Raw genomic sequence first — 17,794 nt, forward strand, 5'->3', positions numbered from 1 at the left:
CAGCATCAACCATGAATATAAGCAGTTTTTATGTGTGATTTTTTAAGAAGTAATTTTAATTTTTTTTTCCAGTTTTGTGATTCCTTTTCCATATATCCTGATGCTGTCAGACTCAGTGATAATTATGAATAATACAATTATTAAATATCAGTGATACAGTAATATGAGAAGTGCTTCCTTATTACTCCAGAAAATAAACCATTCCCACTGAAATATCACCAGCCTCAGTTAATTTATGGTTGTCCTTGTGCCTCTTGGAAATCCTGAGCATGGTTCAGACAGGTCTTGAACAAGATAACATTTCTGTTTATGCACTATATTCATCATAACCTTAAAGAGTTTTATTTCTGTTGACACCAGATTATGGTTGATAGGGTTTAAAATAGATGACAAAATATTGTGTAGCCTATTTTCTGATCTGTTTCTTTCAAAGTCTAGTACACTATGCAATATAGTATATACTACAAGGAAGTTCAGTGTGATTTAAAACTGGATCTAAAGTCTGATGCTTGATTCTGTTCTACGGGGTAGCTTAATTCTGTTTGCACTGCTTTGTTTCTTCCAGGACATGAGAGAATGCTCCTATGATGGCAGAGATTTGTGTGAATGATTTTGTTGAAAACTACATGGCTCTTCAATGCTGAAAGCAGGAGGCAGTAGCTGGTGTGGAGCAAAAGAAATATTTTAAAATTCAAAAACAATTATGTCAAAGAAAAGTCGTGCCAAGGGCGAGAAGTCCGACATGGATATTGAAGCCCTTCAAGCTGCTAATGAGGAGCTACGAACTAAACTAACCAACATCCAGATAGAATTCCAGCAAGAAAAAAGCAAGGTATTTGTCTGTATTTTCTGATCATTCTTCCTTTCCTAACAGTAGTACTGTTACAAAGCAGCAGAGCTTGAATCTCAAACTAATTCGCTACTAAAATGAATTAGCCTTAAAAGAAAACCGTGACAAATGAAATCAGAAGAACCACTCATGAACTGAAATTGGTGCCAAGCATTCTGAATAATGCGCAAAAGGAAGTCAGTATCCCCAAACACCCAGTCACTAAAATTGGCAGTCACAGCAATACAAATGCCATTATCTCAGTGTAACTTAGGAGCAACAGGGGAATTTTGTATTTGTTTTTAACACCAAAAACTATATGTTGTAAACAGAAGTGTCTTTAAAGTCAAACATCAGCACCATATTCAAAGCTTGTCACTTTAAATTCTTATGGAAAATGTAAATTAACTGGGGATGATCTGTGTAGGTGTCTTGACTTGATTTGCTGAGGTTATATGTGCCATTGCTCTGAGATGTTCAATGATGCATCCTATTTTTAATGAAACAAATCCATCAATATTTGTCTACCTAGCACATTCAGTAGATATTTTTCTTTTTACTTATTTTGTCTTATTTCAAGTTTTTCTCTGATACTTTTTATGTAGAAATACAGATGTGATTTTATGATAATCTTAATTATAATTGCATTAAAGAGCATATAAACTTACCTTACCTTGGACAGAAGAATGAATTTTGAGTGTTTAAATTAATCAGATTCTAAAAAAATCTGCAAAAAGATTCCACAAACTCTAAGAAGAGTTTAGCCCTTATATGCCTCCAAATTTAATGCGTTCCCTGTGATACATCAAATTTAATTCCGATTCAAGTAAGAATAAAGTGTACCTAGAAGACCATAACAGCTGTAGCAACATTTTCTATAACTAGTCTTGATTATTTACCTATATCCAGTCTGGTAAGAGTTGCTTCCATTTGGTTACCTGTTTATTTATAGTTTGAGGATTGCATCTTTTCTTGTGTGTTGTGACTGTTATAGGAGATACATCTGTGTATAGTGTACGTATATGTGTAGAGAAATGAGTGAGCTCAAGTACATAATGTGTAGGTGAATATGGAAGAGGAAATTACGGCCAGAGAGCTCTACTAAGTACACAGTACAAACTGTAGTAAATTCTGCGGCATGTTGGAGGCCTTTCTGGAAGGGTGAGTGGGAAAGAAGTCTTCATCCTCTTTCATACAGCTTTGCTGTGTTTGCTTTAAGTCATTTAACTGAAATTGAACTGTGTATTTCATTTCCCACCATCAGGACAGCAGCCTGCTTTTTGTGTGCAGTAGTTGCATAGATGCCTTGACTGACAAGATGAGTGAATCAAAGCCATAGAGATTTTCCTCTTTGGACTGTAGGTTAAAAATCAGTAACAAAACCAACTGAAATTATGACCTGGTATCAGAAAAGTGAAAACACTGTGCCTAGAGAAATCTAAATAAATTAGATGGCTTTATTGGAACAGAAGTAAGAGAGGATGTATTAAAGCTGCTAAACGGACAGCTCTTTGGCCCATGGGACATAACTGCATTAGGAAAGGTAACAAACTCTTGTGGGGCCAATTAATTCAATTTAATTCTCCTCAACTATTTTGTCCCTCATGTAAATGTCTATATTAATGCTTTGTCTGAGGAAGCACCTTCTCATTGATGAGAGACATCACTAATAGAAAGTAATCTTAACATACTTGTGTCTGCAAAATACCCGTTTTCCTGAAATAAAATGTTTACCTGTGAGACATCCAAAACTCTGTGTATATTTTCCCAGTTCATTTTGTTTCATTTGTTGTTGAGCTATTTAAAGAAACTTCTCCTGTAAAACTGTTCTTTTCCAAGCTTATGAAGTACCTGGTACAAAACTGATGTTTGCAGTTCTCTGAATATTGTGGATCTAGCTAATGATGTTTTGTGCCTTTGACTTATGAACTGCCGGATTTGTTTATGTTGCCTAAGGGTTGAAGCAAAAGTTATGGCCCTGTCTTAGATCTCTTGTACTGTCCCTTGTTTCAAGAGTACTTGTTTGACAGATTTGGGCAGCCTGTTGACAGACAACATGTCCTCCTGGGGTTGTAGGTTTGCTGCCACCTGTGCAGTCTGGAGAAGTAAATGCATGAATTGAACACAGGCTCACGCACTGCCCTCTCTGCTACTGGAAATATTTGGAAGACATCCAAAACTTGGGTATCGTGTGACAAAGTTGATCAAAGCACAAATATTATACTTATTTTAACATGAATGGAGGCAAGAATCTCTCTAAATCTCAAGTCCAGTGCAGCAAGCATAAGAAGTGCAGTGAATGAGCATGGTTTTGTCAGTCAGGGTCAAGAAAATGTCTATCAATCAGCTCAGTGGTTTTGTAAGTGCCTAAGCTGAGATCCATCAATGTTTTGGAGGAAGTATTACAAAGTACCTATTCCTACTGTGGTCATTAGCAAATATTGGGTAATATTTTGTTCTTGATAGCAAGGTGTTTATAGTGTTTGCTGTAACTATTGCTCTGTCTTTGCCAGCTTCTGCTGTTACTTTTAAATATCCATATTCTGCTTGTGACTATACATTTATAGAGTTGAGTTCAGAACACATCTAGGAGTTAGGATACATGAGATGCTTCAGCTCAGTTGCCATTGTATTGCCTCACAATTTTATATTGGTTTTGTGAGTCCAAATGTTTTTCCTAGATTTCTTTGGGTTTTTTGGCCTTTGATGTCAGATGTTGAATCTGTGTAAGAGTGATTCCTTGTAGGTTGAAAAAATAAAGTACCTATTTTCAATACTTGAAATTAAAGCGGGACAGCATGTTATACTGTCAAAACAGCTTTATTTACTGGGGATTAAAAAAGTCATATGGAAACAAGTTGTGGGCAATATGTATGGAAGAACTCTAGATACAGCTGTTGATTTGAGACTCCAGACATACTGAAATATATATATATATATATATATATATAAGGAGTGTACTGAATAGCAAGGAGGCACTAGGGTTTTGCATTTGGGAATGAAATATGGTAATCCTCTTGGAACAGGGAAATGGATGAAGTATTGGTAAAGCCATGTATAATTACTCCTTCTGCTACTGACTGGAATCACAAGGAAGCACAGGCCCTTGAGAAGGTTGTTTCCTGAGAACAGTTGAAGGGTATTTGAATTCAGCTCTTCTCTGTGCATGACATACACATTTTAAACTCTCAATACTTGAAAAAAAAAGTCACTAAAACAAGAGAATTTTAGACATCTGTCGAATGCTGAACAGTAAGTAACAAAGTTATTAAGAATATGTGGTGCTGTTACTTCTATCAGAATTCAGAATTGAGTGAATATGCTAGACATGATATTGCAATTTCTAACCCTGTAAAACAGATACTGGGGAGGTGTGAGACATCAATATACAGATATTAAGCAATGATTATTAATTTGGAAGAATCAACAAGAAAGTATTAGGAATACTGCTGGCAGCAGGTGGAAGGAGATGATCCTTCCTCTCTGCTCAGCACTGGTGAGCAAATATCCAGTGATATTGTAATTGTTTTGTTTTAAAGAAAATCCTTTTATCAGGCATTGTTCAGACACAGGAAAGAGAAGAAGCAATGATCTGGGGCATTATTTTCCCAAGAGGCTACCTTCTGCTTTGTCAACACTTTTGTATCAGTGTGTGGTGTTTATTAAAGATTTCATTTAGAAAGGCAGAAATTTCTTATTTTATGCTGCCTTGATATCCTCCTGACTTTGTTTCCCTATTGACTTCATTTTTTGATTATACTCCATGTTCTATGTATGAACAGAACTGTTTTCTTCATTAAAATAAATATTAAAAAATAAATTTCAAAACCTAAAAAAAGGCAAATTACTTTAAACTTTAATTTTGAAACTGAGACTTAAGCATATGGGAAAATGCCACACTACTATTTTCATTCAGTCAGTTGCTCTGGAAGCCAGACATGTGCAGATCTGCAGAGTGTGCAGGAGAAAAGGATTGAGGGAATGCGGGAAAGGCAGCTTATCGTTTTCAGGAGAGACCCAAGAGACAGATCTAACTTCCCCCTTTCTCTGACAAGACCCAATAACAAGAAAAGATTTCAAAGACCTTCAGAATTAGTATGCATCTCTTTTACTGGGTCATGAGGAGTGAGAGGCTTTTAAGATGCAGTGTGAAAATCCAGAGGTTTTAGAAGGGTTCTTGTTTACCTTGCTGTTGCTGAAGCTTTTAAGTAAAATGGCTAGTGATATATGACAATATTCAATTACTTAGAGTAATTTAATATGTGTTCTCACAGACAGCAAGAATTCATATAGATATTGTCTTTTCTCAATTCAATGAAAGATGAAAATGAGCAAGTACTCCTCCAATACTTCAGAACACGTTTCTTGCATATTAAAAATCCTTTTAGGAAGTCACATTAATTAATGTGCTGTATTCAAAACTGACTTTCTATTGAATGCTTTATGTACAAAATTACTGATTTTTAAATTACTGTAGTTCTGGAGCTGTATTAACCTTGGTTATGTATGCTATTATACAATGTGTTTTCCTGTGTATCGTTACCAGGTTTTATTGCTCAATTTTATTTTGATTTTCTTCTCTCATAAGTAAGGAAATAATTAATAGATTTAAGCAGATAATGAGTGTTGTTTCATTTGCAAATCCACTCATCCACTGGTGATAATAAATAAGCAAGTGGCTTAGATTCTTTGTAGCATCATAGAAGGGTTTGGTTTGGAAGGGACCTTTACAGTTCTAGTCCAACTGCTATGCTACAGGCAGGGGTGGGAGAATCTTAGATTTTTCTGTGGAACTGGGAACCCTAATGCAAGCAATGAAAATCAGTGCTATCCATAATAGTCTTGGAACCAAATGTCATCCAACAGAAGAAACAGTACATAGATGATGCCTGCGGATAATTTCCAATAGCCAGACCTACCATTTGGGGAGAAAAATAAACAAATCTATCTTTCTTCATAAAGATCTGTTATCGGAATCATCCCAGAATAAAGTAACAGTACCTGTGTAATAAAATCTGCTTCTGATGGTGTTGGAAAGGACCAGAGAGCTTTTACCTTTTTAGCTTTTCCAGAGGATTTGGAACTGTTACCTTTTCCACAGCTGTAATTATAGTGCTCTCCCAGCTGGTGCTTGATCCACAGAAGACTACTTTCATGCAAATACAGACACCTTTCCTCCCTCTCCTGCTCCAGCCTCTTTCCCTTTTGTTTTCATTTTCTTTCGATTTTTAAAATCTAGGGTGAGTTTGAGTTGGGTAATTTGCAAAGTTACTGTTGAAAATAATAGGGTTATAACACATTCTGCACAGGGAAAGTCTGTTGTCCCAGCTATCTGAAGACTTCAGGTAAAATTCAGTCTCTGGAAATCCTATTGTCAGTGCTGTGGGTTTGATGAGTAACATGTTGGTATTGTTTTGTTATCACTCATTATTTAAGTAGTAATCTTGGATTCATTGCATGAGTTATATCTGAGGCTTTAGAATTAAAAAGTCCCATTCTTCTAAGCACACACAAGTGCTTGCTTTGATCCATCTTGCTTTCAAAAAAAAAATTAATAATTATTTCTGGGCCTTTCTTGAACTGGTATTCTTGTTTTGAGTTAATGCTTTTGTTCTGACAGTTGAATTCAGGACCATGCAAAAATACTTTATTTTCATTATACTTTCATAATAAATGATAGTCTGAGTATTAAGAAAGATCTTCCATCCTTTCTGCACCGATCTGAGGCAAGTTGCAAATCTAGCTTAGTTTAGCATAAATTAAATGCACTGTATGACTACATATCCAGCTTTGTATAGCATAGATGCAAACAGTCTGAGAATATTGTGACAGTGACTAACATCCAGCTGCTTGGTGGCCTCCTTTTACTATGAAGCACTGTTTCATATGTATATTTGTATTGCCACTCAAGGTAAAAACACAAGTCTTTGAAATCTCTGCCTCTGACTTTGCTTTAGATGAGAAGTACATGTATAGAACCTATGTTTTGGCAGTCACTGTGATAGGGATAGTAGAAAGATGTTAGGCTATGCACTATGAAATACACTATATCTTTTCTGGTATACTCTAATAGGGAAGCAAGCCCTTCTTATTTTTTCTTTTTCTCTCCCTCTTCCAGTTGTTTCCTGGAGAGAGAGGTGTCTGCTATTCTGTCTTTGAGTACTCGGGATGAATTTTAATGTTTTAGGAAAAGCTCCCTTGGTGACTTTTAGAAGAGTGATAGCACTTGCTAATCAATATTTTACATTGATGTTCCAGGTGGGTAAGCTGAGAGAGAAAATCCAAGAGGTCAAGCAAGAAAGGGAGCAGGAGCAGCACAAACATACTGCCTATGTTTCTGAACTGAAAGCCAAGCTCCATGAGGAGAAGATGAAGGAACTTCAGAGCGTCAGAGAGCTACTGATCCGGCAACATGAGCAGGAGGTAGCGAGGATGGTGAAAATCAAAGATGGTGAAATTCAGCGTTTGCAGTCGACAGTCAATGTCCTGCGGGACGGGGCAGCTGACAAAGTGAAGACCGCGCTGCTGAGTGAAGCAAAGGAGGAGGCTCGCAAGGCATTCGATGGTGAACGCCTGAAGTTGCAACAGGAGATCTTGGAGTTGAAATCTGGCAAAAAGCAGCTTGAAGAAGCTTTGAACAACATCATGCAGGCAGATAAAATGAAGGCTGCTGACCTCCGCACGGCTTACCAGTCCCATCAGGATGAGGTTAATAGAATAAAGCGGGAATGTGAGAGAGAGATCCGCAGGCTGGTAAGTTCATTAAGTAATGTGTGCTTATTTCAATTTATGGCAGGTATATGTATATATTGCTTTATGTATCTATTAAGATAATACCACACTTTTGCAATGGCATCTTTCATCAGTACTGGTAGCTATGATAGGCCACTATTTGTGCTACTTTCTGCTCCTTACACTAAAGATGAACTTTGACTCCATGTGTAGCCCAGCCTAATCCAGAGCTTTATGTCCCACCATGTGAAATATGAGTGAACCAATGCTTTCCAGGATGAATTTTCTCAGCAGACCAAAGAAACAGACTTTCCCTTTCCCACATGCTCGACTACATTTCCTCACAAAGTTCCACTGACCAAAACAGTAAGGTACTGCTCAAAACAGTCAGGCACTGTTCATTTGGCAATGCAAGAATGTCTTTGTGAGGTGGCAAAATTAACTTTACAGAGAGCATTTATATTTATATTGGAGCAACCAAGAGTGCTGAAACAACACAATGTCTTTTTCTGCATAATTATTCAGGTGATTCAATTTTAAGCATTGTTGCCCTTTATTTTCTAAAATTTCCGTGTTTTTTATATTGCAGCAGGAAAGTTAGGACATGAGGCAGGAGGCCTTTTTCATGCTTCATAAACCCTAGGACTTCAGTACAGATGGCAGACCATGCTGTTTGTGTAAAGTCAAAAACCTGGCAGTATTTCTTGACAGTGCATCCCCCAAGTATTTGAAGTTATTCAACTCTGTAAAATGTAGACAATCAAAGATAGGCTGTACACAGTAGTACATTTAGAGAGTTCATCATCAAACAGCACTTATGTTTGGGACCCTGATATTCTCCATATATATTTATATATATGACTGTTAATCTGCCAAAACTAACAATACAATAACTATGTAAATAAATTCTAAAATTATAATAATTATAATATTTATTATGTATTAGGAAGTACAGACATTAAATGGAATGAAACATCAGTTTTCTTTAAAAAAATATTTTATCAGCTTGTGTCTACACAGGTATGTCCTTTTCTTTATTGTATTCCTTAGGAAGAATGATGGTAAGGGAAAGCTACAGACATGTAGTATCTGTTTGATGGTGGTGGTTTTCTGCCTGACACAATGAAAGCTATTAGTGCAGTTAATATTTATACTTTAAATAAATTGGACATTGATCAAGTGTCAGGGGTATAATTCCCTTGATTAAAGACCAGTGTAAAGATTGATTGACAGTGTGAGGTTCTGTAAGCATAGTTTCATATTTTGTTCCATATTATATATGTAGAATTTTAAAATCATGACAATGAGATACAGGCAATTTTTAAAAGGGTTAAAAAGGAGAGGAAGTTGCTACATTGTGGCATGTTTTTCTAAAGGATCATTTATAACTAAATTTAACCTTCAAAGAAGGTTACCTCACCATGAAACAGTGAGGTGAGGCACCCCGAATTCTGCCATCCCAGGCTGCCCCAGTAAACACACCTATGATGTGTCATTGAGTGGTATTATAAAGAAAACAACTCTTTCAAAAGTGTAAGCTTCCAGCCTGCTGTGGTGTGAAGCGATGAAGAAAGGCACTCAGCGTTTTCTTTCTGCATGACAAAATCCTGTCAAGTCATTCAGAATTTCATTTGGAGCCTTACTGGGCCTCTGTGACTCAGGATATCTAAAACAGTGTGTGTAGATGACTTATTTCCTACTCCAAGCACCAGAGGAGGCCTGCCGTCAGTCTCATGGGCTTTCACTGGAAATGCTCATATCTGATGAAATACAGGGGGAAAATATCAGGAGCCTGGTATTACCCTGTAGTGCCTCAGCTCCTTTTGTATAATGAGTTTCAATTTTTTCATTACATTTTGTGGTTTGTTTTTATGAGGGAGAAGTGTTTCTTCTAGGAATTCAAAGCAATTTAGGCAGTTCCTATTGAATAGGGCATTCTTTAAATCTGGGATGAGGTAAAAAATACTGCACAGTTCCTAGATGCTGCTCTCTCCCTCTGGGAGAACAAGTGGGATTATAGAACTAGATCATCAGGATATTTCCCTCCCTCCTCTCCCCCCATTTTAATTAGTGCAAGGGATGCTTGCCTTGAATTTCAGATTAACCGTATTGGCTGCGGATTTGGGGTACTCCGTTTATTCGTACCCTTGTGGGATGAAATGGCATGGATATGGCAGGCAGTGTTTTTAATATTAGTGCAGTTCTGTAACTGAGCTTCAATTAATGTGCTTTTTTTGTATGTGTGTTGTCTTAAATAGTGCTATTAAGAAATCAACATCTTTAGCATTAAAAGGCTAAATGGGCTGGCCATATCGTGAATCAAATTCAGATAATGTAATTCAGGATGCAGTGTCTTGATTGTCTTGTTGGACTTTGCTGATTAATTTTGCATTTTGGATAACAGGTTAGTTTTGCAAAAGTAGTTCATATGGACATTGCAGCTAAACCCCCCCAAAATCCATGTTTTTACCATTGATGGTAATACCCATGACTAATTAAAGTAAAAACCTGCATTTTTTTTATTTGCTATTAAAAAAATAGTGAGAAAGAGGGGGGGAAAAAGCAAAATCACATTGTTCATATGTCAGTATTTTGAAAATATGATTAATCAGTTTTGAGTTTGTCTTCACAATTGTGTGTAGAACCATGAAAAATACCCAATAAGCCTCAATAAAAATGGGACTGAGTAGGGGAAATCCTAGTGCCTAATAAGGGAAAGTAAAAGCTATTTTGCAGAAAATATAGCACACTTTCTCTGTGCAGTTTAAAATTATATCAGAATTTGGCAGTTCTTATAATTGATTTAATATAACAGTGATACAAATGTTTTCATTAATTTGAGAAGTACTTGATCCTCCATTAATTTTTTCAGGCAATGTTTTCTGAGCACTTGAGTCTCAAAAGTTATATTGTTCTGTCAATGTAGTATGAAAATGATGCTGGTACAGGTTCAGATATTTAAAACCAGAAGTAACATTGAAAACCAGCAAATAGGAAAAAAAAAAAGAAAAATAAACAAAATAAGCTAACCAAAACCACAACCAACTAACCAAACACCCCCCCCCGGCCCCCCCCCAAAATAGCAAACTGAAAAATAATCTGCATGAAGAAGAAATGTTAAAGTCTGGGTTTATGGCTTTTTTTAATTAAAAAAACTAAAATTGTTGTTTTTTGTTGGTTTTTTTTTTTCCTTATGAGAGCTTCTGTATAAAGATCCCCGAAGCACACATTCAGCTGAGGGCTGCATAGACAAGCATGTATACACCTAAATAACTGTGTCAACAGGCTTCTATTTGAACAGCATCCTCGTAAGCAGTGTGTCTGCTTTCATTCTGAGATCTAGGCAAAATACATTTAATGCAGACCTGATTAATGATGAAGAGAAGTTAGGTTTATTAAGTTGTGTTTCTAAAGTACCTTGAAGAGCAGAACTGTGCTACAAGGGTGTTTAATATAAAAATGTCTACAAAATAACAGCTTGTTTCAGTGAGTTTTTCTTGGGCCTCAAGCTTGCCATTTAACTGATCATTTGGTTTTGAAACCGTATTTAAAGGTAGCTACCAGGGTAAGTAAAGTTTCTCTCTTTTGCCTGAAACTGCTGACATAGCATGTTCAAATTGGCTGTGAGTTTTAGGAAGAGATCAACCTTATTCTGTTATCAGCACAGCTGTGAAAGAAGGCATGAATATTAAGTGTATCATATTAGTTAGAGGTCACATTCATTCTGAGACTGCCTGCATGCTGTTTTTAAGAAGGCCCTTACTTTTGCAAGACATGTTTCTCAAGATTCTGTTTTTGCAGAGATAAGAACAATGAACACTTCCCAGTGCTTGTCATGGAAGATATATGCAAAAAAGCAATCATTAAAAGTATATTAAATTATGTTATCATTGATTTGTTCATTTATAGTATTTTTTTCAGTAAGAAGAGAACTTTATCAGAAACTGTTACTAGAAAAATATTTAAATATTTCTAAACAGCATGGATTGAATTTAACTGACAAACATTATTTCATTTTAATGTAAAATAGTCCCAGTTTTCTGAAAAACAAAATCAGTGTCAAAAATTCCACTGATCTTACAAGGTGAACACAGATCTTATTGTGTAAGAGAGCACACAGTATATCAGATGAATTAAATTTGCTTATTTCAATTGTATTCTCAAATAACCTCATAAAAAAAATGTCTGAAGAGCAATGAGACATTACTGGGAAAAAAATCTTTTGCTGGCAATAGAATCAAATTAAAAGGAATTGGTTTTAGGAGTGATTTTTCAGAAGTTCCTGATCAGCCACAACCAAGAATGAAGATAGATGCACTATTGAACTGTCCTCAGCCTCCTTAGTCAAGGTTGTCCAGTTTCATAATTTAAAGACTCCTTCCAGCATGGCCCATTCTTCTGTATGGTGTTTGCCAAATAAATGTAATGCAGTAATGGGAAGACTGTAATTCAAGCTAATAGATTAAGCACTGTTTACAGGTAAATACCAAGGGAAAAATCCTCTTTTGGAATATGTTTATGTACACGTTTATATAGTGATTCTTCAAAAATATACCTTCAGCTCTGTGTGTAACCCTTTATCTCATGACTAAAGAAAAGGTTCTTAAAGGCTGAGGATAACAAATTTTCAGAATTAAGAATTAGTTTATTCCAGTTCAGGACAAATCTGAATTTCCACTCCAGTCCTTCGCAATTTAGTATTTTTTAACTTTACACAGCTCTTAAATGTGTTTGTCTTCCCATAAGTCCTTAGTGTATTGCTTAGCATTGGCATTCCATATGTGGAACTGCAGGGTCCTCTCAAGGTCACTTGGTCCAATACCTTCTTGGAGCAGGGTTGCATTGAAAGTTGGAGCAGGTTGTACTGGGTCTTCTCCATTGCAGAGATCCACAGTCTCTGGGACAGCCTGCCCCAGTGTCCAGGCACTGTAGATTTTTTTCTTCCTCTTTCATTTGATTGCTACCCCTGTCCTTTTTCTACGCATCTCTATGAGAATTGTCTGCCTTATTCATCCCCCTATTTAGACAGCTGAATTGATATCTGCAATTGTAATGCATCCTACAGTCTCTCACTGGCTGAGCAAGCCTGGCTCCCTCACCTATTCCTCGAATGCCCTATGCTGCAGCCCCATAGTGGTCTTATTGACCTTCCTTCGGTTTTATGGCACTTGTGCCAGTTTGTCAATACCTTTTTTTTTTGTGCTGGGGAGCCACAAAGTGGCTGTGCTGCTCCTGGGGTGGCTTCACAAGTGCTTAATGAAAGGAGTTCTGGCTACCATCTTCACGATTTGGCTCAATATCAGGTTAACTTCAGTCACTGCAAGCTCTCATCACTGACCCTTGTCCATCTTGTCATCCAGGACGCCTGAGTCTTTCCTTTTTTCTTTTTTTTTTTCATCCTGTCCCTTGAAGAGCTGCCAGCCTCAATTGGTGCCCTTTTCTGCTGCCTTTTCTGCTGCAGGAGTATATATCCTCCCGGGGCAGGATATTGTATCTGCTTCAGGCAAACTTCATGAGGATTTTTGGATCATTTCTCCAACACATCAAAGTCTCTTTGAATGATGTTCTTGCCCTCTAGAGTAGCAACAGCTCCCTCAGATTTTTGTATCATTCACAGATTTGGAGATGGTGCATTCCATTTCTGCATCAGGCCAGTTGACGAAGTTGTTAAAATGTATTATTCCCTTCAGTTTGTAAGGGATAAAATTTACTTGATCAAATAAGATACTTTTACCTTACAAGAGATTCAGCAATTATTTTTCAATAAAATATGAAAAAAATACTAGGAGATAAAGGAAACCCCAAATTAGATCCTTTGCAGTGGTGGCAATTATTTTCTAATAGCATATACTTTCTTCTGCATATTCATTACTAGGATTTTGCCATTTTAGGCAGTGAAATTCCTATCTTTAGGTTACATTCAGCAGTTGGGGTAATGCAGAGACCTTTTGTTTCTCTGAAAATTCTGCTGCAGAGGGACAGTTGGGGCACTCTGTGCTGGAGACTGTCTTTTCTCACTTCACTTCTGTGGCAGCACATATGAGTTTTGATTCCTAACCAAAATCTTCAATCTTGACACTGGAAAGTTGAATTTTGAATCATCCAAGTGCGTGCGGTCATGCATGGTTGTGTGAAGCCTGCTGTGCCATGCTTCTTATCAGCCACTTAAACCCGCATGTATTTCACACACAGCTGCTGATATCAAATTGTAGGCTGCTTCCCTGGATTTTACCATCTGTTTGAGACACGTGTTTCAGCTACATTCCAAGGCTGAGTTGATCTGCAAAGATCCATCCACCACCTCCAGCATTTTAGGACTGCAAATAATACTTTACTTTCCATCCTCTGAAGATTTATGCTTGTCCTCTTGGGAGCTAGCAGAGCAGCATTCCACTCAGGCCTTATTTTTTCCAGAATCAAGCAGATCTAATGAAATTTTCCTACAGTGCAGACTCAGCATTTTGTGTTTATTCTTAGTATTTTCTAAGGACTCTGCTATGGTAGGTCACAAATCTGACTTTCATATCTCTTTACAAAATATGGAACAGTATCAAATGTCACAGAAGGGTATGGCACCTGGGGAAAAATTCCCTTAAGTCTGTATCATTAACTCCTTATACGTTTTCCATCTTTTTGACTACATGCTCATTATAGCTCTGTCAATGAACACTTGTAATAGGTAACAGGAGTGATCCAGTAGTCGGGACTGTGGTGAGCTGCAGCTTTTGAGAAAGGTGTGAGAAACCTCCTATCAGTAAGTTCTGGAACTGTCTGTTTCTATGGTATTTCTTGTATAATTTATTGAAACTTTTAAAATATGCCTTACTTACGAGATTTACATACTTAAATGTGTGGGAAAAGCTACTGGAATAAAATATTGATGGTTGGTTTGGAAAAATTACATATGAAGTTAAGAATAAGTCCCAGCTATCTGTGTCTAGACTCTTCCTTCTCCACTGGATGGCTGGCATGTTTTCTCCCTCTTCCCCTAAGGTTCCTAAATAAACAGCAAACATTTATTTAAATATGTGGCCATGTCTGGTGCACATAATGCTATGCACAATACAGAAATACTTTAATTCCTCCCTCCAGGTGGGCTTTCAGCTTGGGATAGCGTTGTTAGGTCTTAGTGTCCCTTTATAAACGTAAAAGGTGTAATTCCATTTAGTTCTATCCATAACTGACTTTTTTTTGTTTGTTGTTTTTTTTGTGTTGGCTTTTCTTTTCCTACTAACAATCCTCCTGTCAAGGTATTCCTATTGTGGGTGGAAATAAAACATTTAGTATAAAGATTAATCACATTTCTTCTGGAGAAGAGCACTGTAGAATTTTCTTCTGCAGTTGGCTAGGAGGTCATTTTGGTAAGGATGAGTAAAGGGGAAGGTCTGACACTTGGCAGTGCAGCAGCTGGCTTTTTCCACTTTGAAAACTGAGTATGTGACTGCCTTGATAGATCTAGCTTTTAATTCCCAGGGAATTTCTCTTTCAACTTTGTGAGAGGCTAAAGTTCCCCCAAGGGTCTCTGACTTTCTTTCACTGTAGCTATTGAAGTGCGGGATAATTGGCAGGGGATACTTTTTTTTTCCAGTGCCTGGCTTGGTTCTATTTCATGTTTGATAAATATTGTTAAAACATTTCTGCTCATTTCTCTTAGCTGTTAGGAGGTGATTAGGACCTGTTATTAGGAGGTGGTTAGGACCTGTTCTTAGGAAACACTGTAATTTTGACACAGGCTAGAAGTGCTAGCTCTTCATTGATATAGTGCAGGCAATTGCTGTGTTCAGCACCTGACATTTGGGCAACACAAACCCCATTAATTATGAAAAAATACTTTAGAAAGCTGTGATTTTAACCAAGAGCTTCAGAGTTACTTATCCCATCCAGGATGATTTCTCAATAATTTTGCTCCACAGCTGCCTATGGATGATCTTACTTTCTTTAAAATCCTCTTTCAGAGGGTATATCTGCTACTTTTCTTGTCAATGCATGTAATTGAAAATGTTCTAACCTCATGTTGCTCCACTGCCTTCCTACCACAGATGTTTTGTTCTGAATTGTACTATGCATAAAAAGTGTGGCTGTTCTAAAATGCTTTTAAATCCATGCAAAACAGAATGTAAAAGATTTCATGTGACCCTGTTGTGTAGCTGTAAAAAGTGGGCAAATTTTTTCTAAACTTAGAACAAATTTTAAACCATGACAGCCAGGCAGAAGGACTTTCTGGGATAATATATTTGATTTAACATAATACCTTTTATTTGATATAATATCAATAGCCCAGTGTGTGGGTTGGGATCTCATTGTGCTGAACATGTAGGAAGAAAAGATGATCTCTACCCTTTGTATCTTAGTGAGATGTCTCAAATAAATAGCAGTACAGGAGGAATACACAGAAGCAGTATCTAGTTTTGTCATAGTTTCCTTTGTACTTTAAAGGTGTCATGGAAAATGTGAGATACAGGAAAAAATTGAGGAAGGTCAGTCAGTAAATAAATAGATATTTTTTGGAGTGTCCCTTCAAGTAGGAACAATAGCATGGGAGAAACCATGAAAATGCATGACTGCATATATGAGAAATGGGTATTAGAAAGGGGACATAGCTCCCTAATATTAGACAAGGGATGAATGGACCCCAGTCAGGCTGTGAACAGCTTTGACAGAAAGAGTTTTGTTGATGTACTAAAAAGAAAAACAGCCAAGAGACTCAAGAGATGAGATTTTTGTGGAAAGAGCCTCATTAACAGCAGCATTCACATTGGATGGTGAGCTAGCAGGACTGCACTTAAAGTCAGAAAAGAGAATGTGGCAACAACTATGGCATGACATAGAAACTTAGGTAAAATTCTGTGTGTATGGATATTAGATCTGATAGGCAAAAAGAGTCTTTAGATGTAATCAAGTTACACCTGGCAGAGAACAGAATTAAAGATAACTTCTTATCTATGTAAGTGACAAATTGTTTGGGGATAGTTCCATAGTGATGTAAAACAGATATTAAAAGGCATGAAAAAGAAATGCTCTGCATGGGGAAGTAACAAAGTCTGGATGCTGTTTGATGAAAGAATACTGTAGGCATATAGAATACAGGGTTAGACATTTAAACCTGAGAAGTCATGAGGGGATCACGAACTATTGAACTTAATATCATAAAATCTAGTGATATTCAGCTTGTCCACAGTTTTCATAAATGATAATTGGAAGATATCTTAAAATGTGCATGTGTATATAGATGTGTACGTGTATATGTACACTGCATGTGTTTGTGTATGTACATATAGATACATATCAGGGAGAAAGTGACGAAAAATTTGTGGGGAAATCAAACTTATGTAGATGGAAAAGTTGAGAAGCTTTTAAGCATAGAGCTTCTTAACTGCTGAAGGGTGTGTGCACCTGAAAGCTTTCTTTCCAACTCTGTCACTTGGTCTAATAAAAAAGATTCCTTCTCTTGTAGACCACATGGATTCCTAGACAGTCTTGGCTACAGCTATGTTGCTTCGACATCAACAACAAAAAAAAGCAGGCAGCAGGGAACCCAGATTAATCCATTTTGCTTTTCATTTACCTAATGGAAGATACTCCTCTTCCTACTAAAATAAAGACCTTAATACATGGTCTAATTGCATAAAGATGTTTTCCGTTATGCTGCCAACTTCCTTTTCTTTGTGTAACTGAATGTGGCAAGAATTTGAGGACAGAGTAGTTCTCCAGTGATACAGTGACATGGAGACTTTGAGCTTTTACAACTCTTCAAAAATATAAAACGAGGCTAAGCTAAAGTCTTTCGGGAGTGCTTGACCTATCTTCTCTTGTCAGATTATGCTCAGTTTAAACCTAAACAATATCTCTCCTTTTCCTAGTCTTGTACCTCCTTTTTCTTTGCTTGCCTGCCCCTTGACCTGTTATGGCTCCCATGTGGAACTCAGGGATGTTGCATCCCTGTAAAATATTTCTCTTCCTCTTTTTTTCCCCCTCTCTGGAGTAATTAGTACTCTCTGGTAAGAAATCAGATAAGGAAGATGAGCAAGTTTGCTCTGTAGAGTGCAAGCCTGAAGAAAGATGTTAAATCTTTGGATCAGGCATTGGGGTAAGTTTAAGAAAATTGAGACTTTGGCTAGGTTGCTGCAGTTACATTGGAGAAATCAAAGGTGTAACTGTCTCCTTGAGTAAAAGATAATCGTATTGTACCCCAGACTTCTGAATCAAAGGCAGAGGTGTTACTGCTGCAGTTCT

The 17,794-nt window shown here is 37.0% G+C and overlaps 1 protein-coding gene across 2 annotated transcripts in view; it reads left to right on the top strand.

The window, feature by feature from the left end:
- The first annotated feature begins 703 nt into the window (after window positions 1-703).
- The window catches only part of JAKMIP1 (janus kinase and microtubule interacting protein 1), a 77,187-nt gene continuing 60,096 nt past the window's right edge, over window positions 704-17,794 (top strand). Inside the window, exons 1-2 of one of the 2 annotated variants that reach the window (XM_005148499.1) lie at window positions 704-832; window positions 7,088-7,582. In XM_005148499.1, coding sequence (XP_005148556.1) covers window positions 704-832; window positions 7,088-7,582 — 624 coding nt within the window. The remainder of the gene's footprint in view (window positions 833-7,087; window positions 7,583-17,794) is intronic. The other variant, XM_013128898.2, reaches the window with a different exon arrangement.

This window comes from Melopsittacus undulatus, chromosome 7 (genome assembly GCF_012275295.1).
Source record: "Melopsittacus undulatus isolate bMelUnd1 chromosome 7, bMelUnd1.mat.Z, whole genome shotgun sequence".
Classification (NCBI taxonomy): domain Eukaryota; kingdom Metazoa; phylum Chordata; class Aves; order Psittaciformes; family Psittaculidae; genus Melopsittacus; species Melopsittacus undulatus.